Raw genomic sequence first — 20,556 nt, 5'->3', positions numbered from 1 at the left:
CTGCAGAAATTCTCTGATGACTCAGCAATAGTTGGATGTATAAAGCGAAGACAGGGGATGAATACAGGGCCCTTGTTAAATGGTGCAAGCTGAATCATCTGCAACTCAACATCAGTAAGACAAAAGAGATGATGATGGACTTTAGAAAGACTAAGCCTGTTACCTGTTACCTATTGATGGTGAGGATATGGAGGCTGTGTACAAGACGGGCCAGAGTCACTCTACTTCTTGAGGAAACTGAAGTCCTTTGGAGTATGCCTCTCCTTCACATGTTCTACCAGTCTGTTGGCAGTACAATATTCTATGTGGTGGTGTGCTGGAGCAATGACATTTACACGGGTGATACTAAAAAGCTCAGTAGACTGATTAGAAAGGCTGGCTCTCTCTGTTATGGGAGTCAAACTGGATATATTGGAGGATGTAGTAGAACAAAGGACCCCACTGAAAATCCTGGACAATGTTTCTCATTCTGTGTATGCCACCTTGGCTGAACAGAGGAGCACTTTTAGTAATAGACTAAGACAACCGCACTGCTCCAAAGAGGACTATATGAGATTCTTCTTACCCTCAGATATTAGGCTCTATAATGAGTCAGCCTATAGCTGGAGAAGTGATGACCCCCTTCCTGTTAGACTGTTTGATGTTACTTATATTTTTTATTCTTTCTTCTCTTCTAATATTTGTATATCTGTGCATTTGTAATGCTACTGTGATACTGTAATTTCCTTTGGGATCAATAAAGTATCTGTCTATCAATACAAAGGTGAAATTACAACTCTGTTTTTTTCTGTGGCTCTCATTTTACAACAAACTGGATAAGATATATATCAATTTCGAATTTCATACATATCTCTGAAAAGATAGATTGATGAGTGGTGGTCAGCATGGCTTTTAGCATAGAAGGCTATGTCTTGTAAAGTTGATAGAGATTTTGGTAATGTAACAAGAAACTTGAAGAGGGCAGGGTGGCAGAAGTTGGTTTATATGAACTTCTGTAAGATATATTTTTTAAAATTCTACATGGTAGGCTGCTCTGGAAGGTTAGATTTTATGGAATTCAGTAAGAGCTAGCTAATTGGATACACAATTAGCTTGATGGTGATAGTAGCACGCTGTTTCTCAGACTGGAGGCCTGTGACTAGTGGTTTGCTTCAGGGGTCAATGCTAGCCCCATTTTTGTTTGTTTGATTTTGACAGAAATGTTCAGGGGACAGTTAGTAAGTCTGCAGAGGACACAAAAATAGATTGTACAGTGGAAAATGAAAGTTATAAAAAATCTTGCTCAGCCATGTAAGCAGGCTGAGGAATTGCAAATGGAATTTAATGTGTGCAATTGCAAGGTGTTGCTTTTTGAAAAGTCAAATCACAGTGAACGGCAGGACCCTGGAGAGTGCTGTAGAATAGACAGCCCTTGGAGTACAAGTATATGGCTCACTGAGGGTGGAGACTTAGGTGGACAGGGTGATTAAGGTCTAGAAGGTTTAGGACTAGCTTGGATGGGGCATCTTGTTTCAGTTGGGCTGAAGGGCTTGTTTCCATGCTGTATTACTCCAAGATTCTATGGCGATGGCAAAGAAGGAGTGCTTGATGATCAATGGCCTAAAAATTTGATAGAAACTTGGTAGATTTTTTTTTGAGAGCTAACATATGAAATGGCACCATGAACCCGAAGTTGCACAAAGTTCCTTGGGGCAATATAGTGACATAGCAGTAATACTGATGATTCACAGCTGAGGTGACATGGGATCTAACTTCTGGTACTGTCCCTGTGGAATTTTCACACTCTCTCTGTCACCACCTTAGTTTCCCCATGTTCTCTGGTTTCCTCATACACTCCAGACATGTCAAAATGTTAATTAGTCACTGTAAATATACTTTAGTGTAGGTGAGTAGTAAGAGAATTGGAGTTGAGTTGATGAAAGGGAATAAGTTATAAGGAAATAAATGTGAGATTGGGATAGATCAGATGCTCTGATTGCTGGCATTAATTTAATGTAATGAGCTGAACATTCAGAAATGTGAGCTGTGTCATGCAGCATCAAATCTTATAAATTCATTCTTGATTGAAGGGAAAGAATGTGCATTTACGTTCGGCTTTTCGCCATTCAGAACAATTCAAGATGCTTTACTGCCAATAAGGTGCATTTGTAGGGTCATCTGTGTTGTAATGTAAGGTGCGACAGTAATCGTTTTGTATATGGTTTCTCACACATATCAGTATGACGAACAATAACATGGTCCCTGTTAGTGATGCTAGTTGAGAAATAATTACAGACCAAAACATCAGGAAAATTCCTGAACAAACAAAATCTTGATGAAAGTGCTCAGAATAAATTCCCACAGGTGCCTACCAGCAATGAGCTGAACACCTGTCAAGGAAGTTATTTGTCACAAGCAAATGTATTATGAAGGAGCAGGTGACATGTTCTGATCTTTTACTGTTTCACACACTGAATTGACTCTCCTAATTTTTTTGTCTGCAGAGAATATTAATTTGCTGGCTGCAACTATCAGGTAAAAGAAACAAAAATTCCATTAGATCATGTGAATGAAGAATTAGTTGAAAATAGACCACAGTCTATTTAGTTTGTCTTTGAGATTTCTCTTAATTACCAGACAGGTCAATAATGGAATTGTTCATTGATCACAGAATTAAATTACTATCAACTTGTCTACAATAAATATGACCAGAACAGTCCACGATATAAGGTGACTGCATGACTGAGCATGCGTTGCTTGCATATCTTCAATTACTCAAGTGTTGTAACCAAAATAATGACCAGCGAGTGCCCTGAGTTGTAGTTTTGCCCTCACCTTTCCACTCCAATTAATTGTGTATGGCAAGTTGTGAGGAAATGAATGAATAATAGCCAAGCAATTTCAGATTGGCTTTTGGGACCCTGGGGAATGATGTAAACAAAAGCCTTAACCAATAAAATGTAATGAGTTGATTGGTCAGCAGAGTAGTAGCTTGTGTACTTGATTATTTAATTGAGGTTTATTACTGTAACACAATTTACCCATGTTTCATTTTCACCAATGGAAAATACCTCATACACCTATGAATTAGTCAGCCATCCACCCAGGGTTCAGGCGACTTTAATAAATTTATCTACTGCCTGGACACAAATGCCATATATTTTGTAATAAATGAATGAAATAATGCAGCTCATGGAATCAGCACAATGTCTGGTTATGAAGCTTTGAGTAGACTTAGAAATAAAAGTATTATTTCCAAGAATGCCATCTGAGCAGATCAGACAGCACCTGAGGAAATAAAACATTGTTAACATTTTAGGTCATGCCCAACAGGTCAGGCTGTGCTAATGGATAGAGAAAACCAAGATCAGGTTACTTGCTTTCTCTGTCTGTATCAGAAACAGCCAGTACATCTGCGATATTGGCTCAGTTTTTTTCCATCTCTCCATTACAACAGTCAAATCTATTGAATGTATATTACAGTTCTGCATTTTGTAACTCCTATATTCCTCATTTCATAGGCTTGTATTCCATTGTTCAGGGTTTCTATCTGGAACTGCCCCCATTAACAAAAATACCCTGTTTACATTTTATCCCTATGGCAACCTTGGCCTCATTCTATCAGCAATGTTCCTTCTGTCCTATCCATCCTCTCTGCAACTTAAAACTACCATTTTTTTGACTTTCCCAGTTGTAAAGAAGGGATTTGGATCTGATACCTAACTGTTTCTCCTTTCGTGGGTTCTGCCAGATCTGCTGAGTATTTTCTTTTTTTTTTGCGTGTGCATGCGTGTGTGTGCGTCTCTGCATGTGCGTTGGCGTGCGTGTGTCCATGCTTGTGCGATGTTGGTGGGACGATGTCTTTTTCATGCCTTCACAAGGTGCGGAGCAAGACAGAGAGACTGTGTGGTACACCACTCCTCACGCAGACATTTCACAGTATTTTTCCCTTTATTTTACAAGGTCAAGTTGCGATCTCGACATTCAACCTGGCACAGATGGAAAGCGCACTCGGGAGTGGATCCGACTGGGTTCGAACCCAGGAACCTCCGTTCCACAGTCCGGTGCTGATGTCAATGTGCCACCAGCCGGCCCTTGCTGAGCATTTTCATCATTTTCTGTTTTACTATTTGATTATAAAATGATTTCAAGGGAGAAGGTTGATAGAAATGTACATCTCCCCTTTACTGATGTCTTTACTTTGTTAAATATCAGCACTAACATTATGACTTTTGTAATATATATCCAGCAATTGATTTATACCAATAGGTTAGATTACATCAAGGTAATAACTTTGAGAGGTTACTCATAGATGGATGTTTTTTGAAGTAGTATGCACTATAACTCACTGTTTAATTCCCCATCACCAATTACTGTGTTTGTGCTTTTGTAATGGTACATTTAAAATCTAAACTACAAGAATTTATTTATTCTCTTTCACTGAGTTAATCATCATGTGCTTAGTCTTGAATTCTTGCCTGACATTTCTTTTAAGGTGAATCACTTTGATATGTCCTGCATTACCTTGTCTTTTTAGAAGCTTAAATGCAGACCTTATATAACCTCGCAGCCTCTTCTCTTCCATGTAAGAACACCCATATACATAATCTAATCTCCCAATCATGCTGTTTGACCCACTCTGAATCTTTTCAATTGCCTTTTTTATTATATTCCGATTTTCTTTCTTTTTAGTATTTACAAAAAAAATGGCATTTCTGATGCAATATTTTAATAGTTTCAGCATGTCTTTTGATATCAAATTTATTTTAGGTTTGAGGCATTTTCTTCTTAGCCTCATGTGCCATTCTTTGTTTATGAAATACCATATTTCTTGGTTGTCTTCCTCAATTAAATGTTTTCAATGCTGCTTTGTATTCAATCACCTCTTTGAAAGAATACCATGGACAGTTTCTGACTGGATGCATAATTCCTTCATATGACAATTTCTGTGCATGTGATTGCAGAGTTGTGGATGCATCTCAGCAAATCACAGGAACCAGCCTTCCCTCCATGGACTCTGTCTATACTTCTCGCTACCTCAGTAAAGCACTCATAATAGTGCAATTTGTAGATGAGTATGATTGGGAAGAATAAATGATATGTGATTGATTTTGCAAGCTAAAATGTCTTGATTCCTCTCCTACATTGAAGCAGGTAGTTAAACGCACTCCAGTTGATAGGAACCAATTATAAATTTGCCAGAATTTGATAATATCCCATAATTGGGGAAAAAACAGAAGCGACAGTAGTAATATTTCCAATATTGTGAAATTTTATTGATGGTTATTGTTCAACTGATCATACTGCATGCACATACGATGACAAAGAGAAAGCCTGGCCACAACACTTTCCAGCAGGTTTTTAATCGCATAGGTATATCACAGCTTGTGGATTGATATTTACTAAAGTGTACGCTGGGAAGCGCACACACTTCACATGAGGAGTATAACTAAGAGTTGCAGCAAAAAGGCAGAGGAAAAAGTTTTTAAGCTGCGTTATTACAAAAAACAAGGAGATCTGTGACAAACACCCCAACTTAGGTACTGTTCAACAGGACAAAGTGAACGTATTCTAGCATCTGCACAGACAAGCTGCAATTTTTCAAGGACGCTCAGGGAAGCTGACCCGACAACTTGCTCACATTGCACTTTTAACACTGAAACGGCCCAGAGGCGGAATTGACTTTCTTTTTTTTTTGTGATTCATTCAAAGCATTCTACGTAGAATGCTTCTTTTATCGTGAATGCTTTTTATTCAGTCTAGTCCAAAAATAAAAGGCCTCCTCAGAAAATAACGTAACAAAATAACGCGAGCTGTCAAGCGATGAAAAATTGCCGTTTGTTTACACAAAACAGTCATGTCTCAAAAGTACCAAGCCGACGAAAATACCATGATTATCTACACTTAATGATTGCAATACTTGTAAAATGCTTATATAAATCTGAATATGATTATCATGTATTCCATAAAAATGATACAGCTTACAGTTTATCGACTATGCTAATTCTAAAACATCATAGGCTGTGTAATCTATAACTGAGCATTTCCACTGCACTATTTGAAATTTATTTATACACTTTACTGGTACAAAGAATCAAGTTTATTACTTTCCTTCTGAAAAAAGAAAAATATAAACAATGCTTTATTACCATTTTCTGAATGTTTTCTCTCCCATAATACAAAAGTCAGCAATGATATCAATAATTTATATACTGGAAGTAATATAAAAAGAATGTTCATTGATGGCCTAACTAGCAGATTTACTTAAATAGACCTATCTATGGTTGAACTGCTGAATACTGCCTGGTGGAGTATCTGGTAATTGAATGGATGCCCTTACTGAAACCTTATGTACAAGTGCTGAGAAACATCCAAAAACATAACCTTTGGCTTGAACAAATAGTGAATAATTTAAGACAATTGATAGCAAAGATACTTGGTGCAGTGGTGCCCTCTTTCAAATCTAGTTTATGCAGATTAACACCCTTTCCCTTAACCCTCCCTCCTTCTTAAAGCAAACAAAATTGAAATGAAGAAAAATGACCAATTTTGTCACTTACACTCCTACAAAACAGATGAAAATCCCAAATGACTGTTATTCTGCATCTTCACATATAAGTGTCTCAGTGATTGTGGCTCTCATAATTCTTACATCTCAAAGATGTCATCACCATAAGAAAAGCAGTTGCTTTAGCCAATAATCAAATATGTAACTTTCATAAATCAAAACCCACTTATTAAAATACACAGAACAAAATATCTGAGGTATAAGATTAAAAAAATGTAGTATTTTTCCTCTTTTTAGAGTTGCTATAATGGTGCACTACTGCATGTATTGCAATACCCAGGCCTTGGAAAAGCTTCTTTTTTTTTCCCCCAGCAGAAGATTTAATGGTATGTCATTTAGTATGGAGCAAAACGGCTGTATCCCCCTCGGTATATACTAGCCTGCAATGAAGAAAGAACGAGACCGACATCATCAGCAAGGCTCCTAGTCTTGGCATCAGTCAAGGGTGCAAAAGCATTCTGAAACAAAGTGATGGATTTAATTATCAAAATGACTAATTATTCCATTAAGCCAAACGTTCAGCTAGGTGATGCTCACAAAATTAGAAATATAATAACTTACATGCACTACATTGCCAAGAAATTAAGACATTCATCAAGTTTACTGGAAGGATTAATGTGGCATTTTAGCTGCTGTTAGCACCAGAGACAAATTCAATTAAGTTAAACTGAGGATATGCTAGTGGAGATTAAAAAAACACATGCAGGAGTGAAGGCGAAGAAAGAAAACTACTGAATTAAGTGAAGCTTACCACGGCACCAACGCCGTAGGTGGCTGCTGGAGCAAGTGTGTGGTGGTAGGGGTCTGCAGCATAAACTCTTCCGTAACTGTAAGTAAAAGAAAGGAGGATTAGTCAGAAATGGTAAAGAAAGGAGACACAACAAAGCTACAGTATACTACAAGAATTGCTTGTTTGAGTTGGACTCAAAAGTGCAGTGTGATGCATACGGGTAAAATAATGCAAACAGAAAATACAAAATGTAGAAAATCAAAAAGCAGACAACATCTAAAACTTACATAAATTAACATTTTGTCATGGTGATATTACAAAATCATGAAATTTTCACCACCTTGTGAAACTAGGGAACATCACAATGGTGACCATGTATAAGAAAAACAAGCAGGAGACAATGAATTACGTTGTAATAATATGATTGAGATATAATTTTCTTTGAACTTGGGGAACATTGAAATTTCACCAAAAATCTTCTTTCATGGTTTGCACTAACAATGACAGCTGCTTGTAGATCAATCTCTAAACATGTTGCCACAACTTACTGTTGAATATATAATAGCTTTAAACATTACTCTAAAGTTGGTAAAAAAAATACACAGCATTGTGCCTTAAATATTTCATTTTGTTTCCTATTAGGACTGCATGCGCTCTCAATCTATCATTCTGTAGGCCAGTAACGATAAGGGATAGTAGGCAATTTGGTGTCCTTTGTTTTCTATTCTTGAAAATACACAAGGAAAATTAGTTTTCCTTTCTAACTTAACTTTCCTTTCTTTATGTAAATTCCTCCCAGGTACAGCTCAGCTATGAGTAAAATGTCTTCATGTATGAAACAATGGAAACCCTGCTAGATATTGGACTTGGCCAAGTATTGTAAATGTAGTCAATTTCCGATATCTCAAAGCCAATCAGAGAAAAGAACAATCCAATTCAATAAAATTGGCGGCTTTTTCCTTCCACCAGTCCTGCTAATTCCATGAGAAATGGTAAACATTGGAATCAAGGTGATAGCATCTTGTATAAATTTGATCAATGTTAGCCAATAAAACGATGCCAGAATTAATTGACAGGGATGTATGTTCCAACTTTAGCTACAACTCACATCGCTTTCAAATTTTCAGAAAACTAACAACATTCTAGTATTGCTGGCGATCTATGTATTACATCAAAAGGAATTAATTGCTTTGAAACCCAAAATACTGGTATAAGAAGCAGTATTTGTTTAAGGTCTGTTTTCTCTAATTCAACATAGAATATAGGACACTGCATTTTTAGTTTAATACCATCAACATTTGTGGATTCTATTCTCATTTCAAAATGGTTTCTTAATAGTTGACTCTGAAGTCTAATAGTTTACAGTCCTGACGTAAACAATGCATTTCACTTTATGGTTCAATGTTTCAATGAACTGTATATGAATCATATAATAAAACTAATCCTTAATCTTTAAGCTAATATTATGGCAATGAAAGTGTACAGTACTAACGTGCATAAATCTTCTTTATACATTTTAAGCTTTATTCGGTAGAAATATATCTGACATGACTTTTACTTATTTGAATTTATTCTATGATAGAAACAAATTAAGAAACAATGTTTATCATTCATAATTAAGGTATGAGGTTTTGCACCACTCTGGACTAAGTATGTGCCAAATTTACTTTTGATTCTCATTGAATTTTAGTTATATCTGACAGCAAGCTAAAATCATTGCCAAAGCATTTTTAATATGTGAACAAGGTTCCTGCAACTTTTCCTGGATCCTTGTACAAAATGTGCATATGTTGTAACATTTTACTTGTTTTATACTAGCTTAAATAATAATCCCTAAAGGAATTGCTGAAGACTGCTGAACAACTTGTAGTTAAATTTTTAATTCCTTCCTCTGGAATTAAGAGCTTGCAAATTAGAATGATTAGTTGAAGTTTTCTTGGGCAGTAATTGTGCAAAAATTGTTTCTGCTTGAAAGAGCTCCCGATAGTGTTTATTTCTGAATGAAATAGCGATCTTGCCAAAAAATTTCATGCTTGATCGACAGCAATAGATCTGATGGTTTTTTCAACCTCTGTTAATGTACCAAAGTACAGGAGTGAGATATGCCAACTAGTGGAATGGTGCCGCAGCAACAACCTGGCACTCAACGTCAGTCAGACGAAAGAGCTGATTGTGGACTTCAGGAAGGGTAAGATGAAGGAGCACATACCAATCCTCATAAAGGGATCAGAAGCGGAGGGAGTGAGCAGCTTCAAGTTCCTTGGTGTCAAGACCTCTGAGGATCTAACCTGGTCCCAACATGTCGATATAATCATATATACTTTATTAGGAGTTTGAAGAGATTTGGCATGTCAACAAATACACTCAAAAACTTCTATAGTTGTACCGTGGAGAGCATTCTGACAGGCTGCATCACTGTCTGGCATGGAGGGGCTACTGCACAGGATCGAAAGAAGCTGCAGAAGGTTGTAAATCTAGTCAGCTCCATCTTGAGCACAAGCCTACAAAGTGCTCAGGACATCTTTAGGGAGCGGTGACTCAGAAAGGCAGAGTCCATTATTAAGGATCTTCAGCACCCAGGGCATGGCCTTTTCTCACTGTTACCATCAGGTAGGTGATACAGAAGCCTGAAGGCACACACTCAGCGATTCAGGAACAGCATCTTCCCCTCTGCCATCCGATTCCTAAATGGACATTGAAGCTTTGGACACTACCTCACTTGTTTTAAAAATACAGTATTTCTGTTTTTGCACATTAAAAAAAAATCTATTCAATATGCATAATTGATTTACTTGTTTATTTATTATTATGCTTTATTTTATTTATTTTTTCTCTCTCTGCTAGATTATGTATTGCATCGAACTGCTGCTGCTAATTTAACAAATTTCACGTTACATGCCAGTATTAATAAACCTGATTCTAATGTAGTTAAGTCATTATTCTCACAAACCCATATTAGTTCCTAAATTGTAGTCTGAACTGTCTCATGTATCCAGATGAACATTGCCCTGGTTTGTCAGCTTTCCAGCTGTTTGAAGGGGTCTTTGTATAAGGTTGTGATGAGATAGTGCCTGGGATATCATGATCTCACTTCCAAAGAAAAAAAATATACTTGTAATAAAGGTAATTTAATGAAAGTTCACCACATTGATTTCAAGGATAGTGAATCTGCACTTTGAAGAGAATAAATTGGGCCAATGCTCTCTTGAAATTCAAACAATAAGAGATGAGCTTGTTGAATCATGCAAAATTCTCAGATAACTTGATAGGGTGGATGCAGGTATGATGTTTCCCTTGTTGGGGTGACTAAAACTGTCTCAAAATAAGTGGTTGCTTGTGTGAGACTGAAGGGAGAAGAAACTTCACCTGGAATGCAGGGAAGCTTTAGAATTTTCTCCCCAGAAGGAATGTGGAGGGTGCATGCTAAATGATACAAATGGTGCAGTTAAATTTTGTTGGGGGTGAAACCAAATCTGCTGTGATCTTATCGAATGGTAGAACAGGCATGAGAGATCATAATGCTTCAGTTTATTGTGTTCTATTATTCTGAATCTCCTGCACTGGCATCTGATCTGCACTGCTTGCAGAGGACTCCATTACTGGACATGTAATTATGGTTGTGACTGGTTACTAGAATGGGCCAGGGATCTCAAACCAGGAAGCAAAGGTGAGCTCATCAGTGAAAAGCCTACTTTCGGGTTGTCATCATCTTAACTATCACATTATTCCTCAACTGCTCTAATCAACATAGCCTCAGGTTTCAGGGATTAACAATGAAATGTGTGAAATACTATGGGAAGGTCACTGCCTATTTCCTTCAGGCCATACTGGTCTCTTATCATAGGGACAAAGTCAGATTGGCTCGAAGTTTCCTTATTACAGGATCTTTTCAAGTATTCTCAACAGATCTCTGCCTTATTAACAAATTCATAAGTACCCCCTCCCGCCCCACATTCCCAAAGAAATGATTTCATTTTCTTTGTTTTCGGTGAGGGCAAAGTGGGATCTTGGGTACTGAGATTTGCCACTATTACTGGCTTCCTGTGGATATTGGCAGCCATTGACCACATTGATTTATCCACTAGAATTCCCATCAGCAACATGAAACTTTCCATTGATAACAACAAATTCCACATCCTCAATGTGCTGAAAAGTGTGCATTAGAGAGATTTCCCCGTTATCAATGTCACATTTCAGGGAATTCCAAGGGAGTCTTCACTGACAATTTCACTATCAGGTGCGATGAATCCTGAGGCACAGAAGTTCTCTTCCTGCTTCTCACATCAGCTCACACTCCTACTGCAACTGAGGGTGCCACCCGAGTGCAGCAGTAAGCACAACACGATTACAGCTTGGGATGCTAGGGTTCGGAGTTCAATTCCAAAACTGTTTGTGAGAAGTTTGTATGTTCTTCCTGTGAACAGTAGGTTTCCTCTGAGTGCTTTGGCTCCCCCTCCCACAGTCCAAAGGTGTACCAATCAGTAGGTTAATTGGTCATTGTAAATTAGGCTTGTGAGTCCTGGGCGGTGCAGCTCGGTGGGCTGGAAGTACCTGTCCCGCGCTGTATCTCGACAGAAATAAACAAATGCAAACACAAGAGGGATGCAAGTGCATGAATTGATGTAGATAACCGCATGGATCTTCTTAATCTGAGATTTCATTGCTTGCATTAGTTCAGGGTGTCCTGCAGTATTGATACTTCACTGCTTTCTGCACAACCTAGGCAACTGAAGGCACTGGTGATGGAAAAGGAAGAGGAGCATGAGGACCAGAGCCTGATACAGGAGGTACAGAGTAAGAGGAGGAGGAAGATAAAGGAAACTATTGGGCTATGCCTCACCTTAATACTCAAAGACTCATCACCCAGTTACACTGAAGAGGCAGGAATTTGCCACTCAGAATATAGTGGTCAGCATGAATGAATAGCACTTCTCAAACATTGAGAGGCACCTGGAACTTACACCTGCCAACTTCTTCTGTTGGGCAAAAAATAAAATGCCAGAAGAATTCCATAGGTCACGTTACATCTGTGGAGGGTCAAAATACTGGTCCACGTGAAGACTCTTACGCAGATGCTGCCTCGCCCATTGAGTTCCTCTGTTGTTTTATTTTTGAGGTTGTTCCAAATTCCAGCACTACTGTTTTTTTCTTCTTATGTTCACCCTCTCCTGTGTCCTGAGCTCTCTTGGCATACAGAGCCTCCCTCGTACCGCACAGATATCTCACAAAGATCCAAAGGACTCCAGAGCAGCTATAGTTTGCAACGGGGAATTACATAGTTTTGTATGGGGGACCTGAATGATTCTCAGCTTCAAACCTACTGATGGTTTAATGCACCAAAGTTGGGTGAAATCTTATTTTATTATTTCTAGGCAAACAATGTTTCACCCAATCCAATGGCTACTGGAGAACTCTGCCCATCAACCCTATGTTTTCTTACATAACTGTTGGCAACATTGAGGAAGGACTACTGCCAGTGAGATAGCAAACACAAATTTGATCCTATGAACATGAAACATCATCTCACTTCTACTCTTCAAACATTAAATTTTTATGTGTGCCTTTGACCTTTATTTACACTAAGCCTTCTATAGTATTTTGGACCTGAAAACAAGCCTATACCAAATTTGTTTAAATTTGAAATTATTCACGGGAAGATATGACCTTCTTGATACATAAGCAAAATCTCTTACTTGCTAAGTAAACTTTCAGTAGTTAAGTTGTGATTAATTGCTATCAGTAAGGCATTCTCTCAGTTAGATTTACTCAGTCCTTAAATGCTTAACCACCAGAAGAAAATAACTTACAAAAAATTGGTTACTGACAATGCATAGACAACACATTGCAACATATAAGCACTACGGAGTAGTGGAACTGGGAGATCTTTCTTTTTGGGAATATCTCTTTCAAAAAGAGACTGGCAGTTATTGGATTTTAGGATGACATGATGGAACGAAGAAAAAGGAACTGATGTAAAGGTCAGGTGTCACCAAGATGAGATCTGCTATAGGGCACATAAAATCAGATTGTGAAATGACATTTGTTGGAATCATCTTGAAATATTTTATTAGGTTTCAGTAAGTTCTTAATCGATTTTACATTACAATCCAAGTAGTAATGAAAAATAAAATCCACTGAACATTGTTTATTGAAAGTCCTAGTTCCTCAAACTTGTAGGAAAAATAAACTTCTTGATTCTTTATTTTTAGAATGCCTTTGGGCAAAATATTGAAATGTGTGTGAGAATTAAAATTGTTTATTATTATATTCAAAGGACTAACACAATACAGCATATCTATACTGGTTAGTTACAGCAATTCAGTTAATTATAGCGTTAAAGTTTAGCAGTGAGACCCTTATGACTCAAATCAAATATGGAGGTTTGAAGAAGTTTAAAATTAAAACAAAACGTTAGAAACCTTTAGCAGGTCAGCAACATCTGTGAACGAAAACAAATGGGTTAACAATTCAGCTCAGTGATTCATCACCGGGGCTCAGATCTTCTCTGATTAATGTCCATTGACCTGAAACATTAACTCTTACTTCCCCCGACACACATGGTCTGACATGCAGAATATTTACAACAGTTTCACTGTGAGTTTTTTTTTAGCCTTTGAATTCAGTGAGTTATATGCAAGTTTTGCATGTTACCACAGGACCAAATTTCCAGAGAAAAATTGCAATAGGCAGAAATTCCTCTCCAACCTAAACACAGTGGAAACAATTCCAGTCCAGAGATCTGACAAGGTCTTCCTTCCCTGTGAAGCAATTGAGCCTCTTAATCATTGTAGCTAATGCTCTTTGGAGATTAATAACCTTTTTCAACTAATGGTTGGGAGTTTACACAAATTCATTGTCAACTATAATGGTTAGCAACTGGCATGAATTCACTGAAGTCAAAGAGCAATTTAATTTGTCTTCTTACTTGGTTACATTCTTACATTCTTTCCGCTTTTGGGGAAATAAACAGAAGAAGCAATAAGCTGGTTTCACGCACAACTTGATTCAATGCATCCAGATAAGTTTGGTTAACCCATGACTGGCTTGATTGGGGTCAGAGTAACTGCTGAATAAACCAAAGGCAAGCACTTTCCTATAAGTTAACATGGAAATGCAGCCAGATCAAATGTTATAAAGACCTTTTGCAGACTGCAAACATCAGCAACATTCTCAGTTCATCACTTAGAAAAGCTGGTCCATGGCAATAGAAAATCAAAACTAGAAAATAATTGAAATACATAAGCAACTAGTTCAGCACTTTAACCCATGATAAATATTTGTACAGGTCACCTAATGCTGACTGTCATAAGCTTGAACAAAGAGATTCAATATTTATGCTAAAACTTAGTGTGTGAGAACAGTATGTGCTAACAGGTTACAACCAGAAATGCCATCATTTTAATCTGAGTCCTTGAGGTGGTTTCTATAATGAATCAGCACTAGGAAGGCACACTAAAAACTCCTAGAACACCTTCTTATCAATGTTTCCAAATATTTCTCTTGAAAGTGCATGAGAACAGTTCTTAGATCAATCAATACTGATAATTGCATCACAACTTGATGAGAAGGTATTTGCGTGATACTGATAGCCATATTCCTGACTATTGGAACTTCGCTCATGGTCTCTTATAGAAAAGCAAAAAGGGCATTGGAAGGAGGAACATGTGAACTTAATGATCAATATACAATGGGTTAAAGTTTAGTCAGTAATAATCAAAATGAATAATATCAAATAATTCAATAAATTGATTTTCCAAATCCTATGATGCAGAATGCAAGCATTATACTTTCACAAACACAAGAGACGCTGCAGATACTAGAAATTTTGAGCATCAAACACTAAATATTGAAGGAATTTAACAAGGTAAACACCATCTGCAGAGGAGAATAGCACCCTCCCCCACACACCTACCTTCTCCCATATCTGGTCTCACCTATCACCTGGCAGCCTGTACTTCCCCTCCCTTCTTTTTCTGGTTTCTGCCTCTTTTCTTTCCAGTCCTAATGAATGGGCAGAGCCTAAAGCTTTAACTGTTTATTCACCTCCATAGATGCTGCCTGATTTGCTGAGCTCCTCCAGCACTTTTTGTGCATGTTCTTTATATTTTCATGCATGAGCTTTATTGATCCTGTTGTGTAATCTAGGCAAATTCACACCTGATTCAAACGGAAATTTCCTTAACCCACTAAAATGCCCTATAACCCGTTGCATTGGATTGAGTGCTGACCAAAACATTCATCTTAGTAAACTGGTTTACACAATTTATCAATATCTTGTATTAGCTGCTGTGCTCAGCTAAATATGAAAATTTCAGCAGTGCCTTATCCTTTGCTCATATTTTCAAGAAAATTTATAATATAATAGTAAAGAACCTACAGTTAAAAAGATCAAGTCAATCTGGGTGCTTATTTTTGATTTTTTAATGAAAGAAAAAGAACGTACGTTCATTTAACATTTTTCATGACCCACCACATTTTAAAGCACTTAAAAGATAATTGACCTTTTTGAATTGTAGTCTCTATTGCAATGCATCAATCTGTACCACTTGCTTGCTGGCTGAGACCGAGGGTAAACAACCTGCTAGTTCCATCTAGAGTGGCTGCTAGAAAATTGGAATATTACTTCATGATTTAAAATTCTTCAAGAGATAGGGATTCAACCAAATGTGTTTTATGTCGTCCATAGGACAGTGTTGGGTTTTATGACATGTAATGTCATTTCAACTTTTACAACTTGTTCAACTTACTTCAAGGTGAATCTGTGAAATGTGCCTTAAAGGGCATACAAGGGCACAGAGCCTGGCTATCCACAGTACCAAAGTACTTTCTTCTGATTAAAGGGACTTGATCTTTAGTCAGAATAATCGGTCACAGGATGGCTGCACATTGCACTTGAAACTTGTTGTATCAGCAATATTATAAGGCATTTTATGGAAGAGCAAAAGTACATAACAATGCAAACATTAAATTTTATTGGTGTATTGACTCTCTGGAATATTTCTAGTACCGCTGAACAAACTACAGAAGTGCTCGAAAGCAAAATTTGTATAATTGACTATTTAAAAATTACATCTGAAACTCGTAATTGAATTAAGCGGCACTCCATCAATTAAAAATGTCTCCTCGTGAATGGAGTGAATTTCCAACCCTTCTGCCCAGTGGTAATAGGACAATGAAAATGAGAAGGTGGATTGTGCCCAATCTCATTTTGCTACTGAGTTTTAAGTCCACGACTTCTGCCAGAAGCAAACAGTTGATTTCTTAAGATATTTAAGTCAAACTGAAAATAGCATTGATGGCATTGAGTTCTATTCTCAATGATGTCAAAAAGACTCCATGCCATTTCACTTTTGACTGAGAGCAGTATACAACAGTAAAATGACACTCAGGTAGTAGTTGAGACAAAGTAGACCCAGGAAGTCCATACCCCAATACCCAACTTGCAGGCCCAGATTAACTAACAGGAACTCTGGCCCTATCTGCTAGTCAAGGACTCATTTGTCATTCAGCTCAAGAAATTATGGATCATCTGGAGGACTTGATCTTGAGCAGCAGGTCTGTAATCATATATATTTGTATAGAACATAGATAAGATGGAAGAGGTAGAGGCCTTCAGTGTATGATGTTGTGCTTAACTAATTAAACTAGTAAATAAATGCCTAACTAAACTAATCCTTTCTGCCTACACAATGTCCAAATCCCTCCATTTTCTGCACATTCATGAGCCTATCTAAGAGGATCTGAAATGCTTCTGTCTTATTTACATCAGCTACCATCCCTGGCAGTGCATTCTAGGTACCCACCACTTGGTGTAGTAAACTTACAGTGCATAACTGAATCACATTAAATGAATTCCCTCTAATCTAAGTTATTTTGTCTCTGAGGGAGAAAGATATGGCCTACCTACTCTATCCATGCCCTTCACAATCTGACAAAACTTCTAAACTTCTCATTGTTCCAGTGGATCTCATTTTGCGATTGAGTCCACATTTTTCTTAGAGGAATTAAGACCATAAGACCAAGGAGTAGAAGTCGGCCATTCGGCTCATCGAGTCTGCACTGCCATTTTATCATGAGCTGATCCATTCTCCCATTTAGTCCCACTCCCCCGCCTTCTCACCATAATCCTTGATGCCCTGGCTACTCAGATACCTATCAATCTCTACCTTAAATACACCCAATGACTTGGCCTCCACTGCCGCCCATGGCAACAAATTCCACAGATTCACCACCCTCTGGCTAAAAAAATTTCTTTGCATCTCTGTTCTGAATGGGTGCCCTTCAATCCTTAAGCCATGCCCTCTCGTACTAGACTCCCCCACCATGGGAAACAATTTTGCCACATCCACTCTGTCCATACTTTTCAACATTCGAAATATTTCTATGAGGTTCCCCCCCCCATTCTTCTAAACTCCAAGGAATACAGTCTAAGAGCAGACAAATGTTTCTCATATGTTAACCCTCTCAATCCCGGAATCATTCTAGTTAATCTTCCCTGAACCCTTTCCAATGTCAGCACATCCTTTCTTAAATAAGGAGCCCAAAACTGCCCACAGTACTCCAAATGAGGTCTTACCAGTGCCTTATAGAGCCTCAACATCACATCCCTGCTCCTATACTCTATTCCTCTAGAAATGAATACCAACATTGTAGTCTTCACCACCGACTCAACCTGGAGGTTAAACTTAAGGGTATCGTGCACAAGGACTCCCAAGTCCCACTGCATCTCAGAACTTTGAATTCTCTCTTCATTTAAATAATAGTCTGCCCGTTTATTTCTTCTGCCAAAATGCATAACCATACACTTTCCAACATTGTATTTCATTTGCCACTTCTTTGCCCATTTTCCCAATCCATCTAAGTCTCTCTGCAGACTCTCTGTTTCCTCAGCACTACCGCCCCTCCACCTATCTTTGTATCATCAGCAAACTTAGCCACAAAGCCATCTATTCCATAATCCAAATCGTTGATGTACAATGTAAAAAGAGGCGGCCCCAGCACGGACCCCTGTGGAACACCACTGGTAACTGGCAGCCAACCAGAATAGGATCCCTTTATTCCCACTCTCTGTTTCCTGCTAATCAACCAACGCTTTATCCACATATGTAACTTTCTCATAATTCCATGGGCTCTTATCTTGTTAAGTAGCCTCATGTGTGGCAACTTGTCAAAGGCCTTCTGAAAATTCAAATATACAACATCCACTGCATCTCCCTTGTCTAGCCTACTGGTAATTTCCTCAAAAAATTGCAATAGGTTTGTCAGGTAGGATTTTCCTTTAAGGAAATCATGCTGAGTTCTGCCTATCTTGTCATATGCCTCCAGGTACTCCATAACCTCATCCTTGACAATCGACTCCAACAATTTCCCAACCACCGATATCAAACTAACCGGTCTATAATTTCCTTTTTGCTTCCTTGCCCCCTTCTTAAATAGCGGAGTGGCCTTTGCAATCTTCCAGTCCTCCGGAACCATGCCAGAATCTATTGAGTTTTGAAAGATCATTGCTAATGCCTCCGCAATCTCCACAGCTACTTCCTTCAGAATATGAGGGTGCATTCCATCTGGTCCGGGAGATTTATCTACCCTTAGACTATTCAGCTTCCTGAGTACTTTCTCTGTCATAATTGTGACTGCGCACACTTCTCTTCCCTGACACCCTTGAGTGTCCGGTATACTGCTGATGTCTTCCTCAGTAAAGACTGATGCAAAATACTCGTTCAGTTCCTCCACCATCTCCTTATCTCCCATTACAATTTCTCCAGTATCATTTTCTATCAGTCCTACATCTTCTGTCACCTGTCTTTTACTCTTTATATACTTGAAAAAGCTTTTAGTATCTTCTTTGATATTATTTGCTAGCTTCTTTTCATAGTTTATCTTTTCCCACTTAATGACCTTCTTGGTTTCCTTTTGTAAGCTATTAAAAACTTCCCAATCCTCTGTCTTCCCACTAATTTTTGCTTTCTTGTATGCCCTCTCCTTAGCTTTAACTTTGGCTTTGACTTCTCTTGTCAGCCACGGTTGCATCCTTTTTCCATTCGAAAATTTTTTCTATTTTGGAATGTATCTGTCTTGCACCTTCCTCACTTCTCGCATAAACTCCAGCCACTGCTGCTCTGCCATCCTTCCCACTAGTGTCCCTTTCCAGTCAACTTTGGCCAGTTCCTCTCTCATGCCACTGTAATTTCCTTTACTCCACTGAAATACCGACACATCGGATTTCGGCTTTTCTTTCTCAAATTTCACAGTGAACTCAATCATGTTATGATCACTGCCTCCCAAGGGTTCCTTTCACCTCAATCTCTCTAATCACCTCCAGTTCATTACACAATACCCAATACAGTACAGCCGATCCCCTAGTGGGCTCAACAACAAGCTGTTCTAAAAAGCCATCTCGCAGACATTCTACAAATTCTCTCTCTTGAGATCCAGCGCTGACCTGATTTTCCCAATCCACTCGCATTTTAAAATCCTCCACAATTATCATAACACTGCCCTTCTGATAAGCCTTTTCTATTTCCTGTTGTAATTTGTAGTCCACATCACTGCAGCTGTTAGGAGGCCTGTATATAACTGCCATCCTTTCACCCCTGCGATTTCTTAGCTCAACCCATATAGTTTCTACACCTTCCGATCCTGAGTCACCTCTTTCTAATGAAGAATCTTTCCTCTCCATTAAAGGTAAAACCCTGGTTTATCAATCCTCCTTGCACAACATGTTTGATCAGGAACATCTACTTTCCTAAAATCATCGGGTTCTTGAACTGACCTGCGCAACCCAAATCCTACCTCAGCAACAGAATACCACGGACATCTCTTACACGAGCATGGACTTATCTCTGATTGTTCTGAACTGTTTTTTTTTCTTTCACTGTCATATATTACATATGTCCTTTGTGTTGTCAGAACCCATGTGCTTGTAATGCTGCTGCAAGTTTCTTATTGTACCAGTACCTCACTGTAATTGTCCACATGACAACAAACTTGACTTCATTTGTCATGATGGCCTTTCAATCTTTGCAAAATGTAACCCATTTAACCCATTTTGAACAATGATATTCTACCCTAAAACAGCTATCGATGTACCGTGGGGATCATTCGGACAGGCTGCATCACTGTCTGGTTGGGAGTGGGGGGCAGGGGTGGGGGTGGGGCTACTGCACAGTATGGAAAGAAGTGAGAGAAAGTTGTAAAATTAGTCAGCTCCATCTTGGCTACTAGCCTCCTTAGTATCCAAGACATCTTTAAGGAGTGGTGCCTCAGAAAGGTGATGCCC

At 38.3% G+C, this 20,556-nt stretch overlaps 1 protein-coding gene across 15 annotated transcripts in view; it reads right to left on the bottom strand.

The window, feature by feature from the left end:
• Positions 1-5,242: 5,242 nt before the first annotated feature.
• The window catches only part of rbfox1 (RNA binding fox-1 homolog 1), a 1,583,823-nt gene continuing 1,568,509 nt past the window's right edge, over positions 5,243-20,556 (bottom strand). For 12 of the 15 annotated variants that reach the window (XM_063058997.1, XM_063058996.1, XM_063059001.1 and 9 more), the window contains 2 exons: positions 7,299-7,374; positions 5,243-6,927 (listed from right to left, as the gene is read on the bottom strand). In XM_063058997.1, the coding sequence (XP_062915067.1) occupies positions 6,879-6,927; positions 7,299-7,374 (125 nt within the window). In that variant the 3' untranslated portion in view covers positions 5,243-6,878. Of the gene's footprint in view, positions 7,006-7,298; positions 7,375-20,556 lie in introns of all 15 variants that reach the window. The other 3 variants (XM_063058995.1, XM_063058993.1, XM_063059000.1) reach the window with 1 other exon arrangement.

The sequence above is a fragment of the Mobula hypostoma genome, chromosome 9, assembly GCF_963921235.1.
Source record: "Mobula hypostoma chromosome 9, sMobHyp1.1, whole genome shotgun sequence".
NCBI classification, from domain to species: Eukaryota; Metazoa; Chordata; class Chondrichthyes; order Myliobatiformes; family Myliobatidae; genus Mobula; species Mobula hypostoma.
The sequence above is the reverse complement of the archived record's forward strand: the minus strand, read 5'-3'. Positions and strand labels throughout refer to the sequence as shown.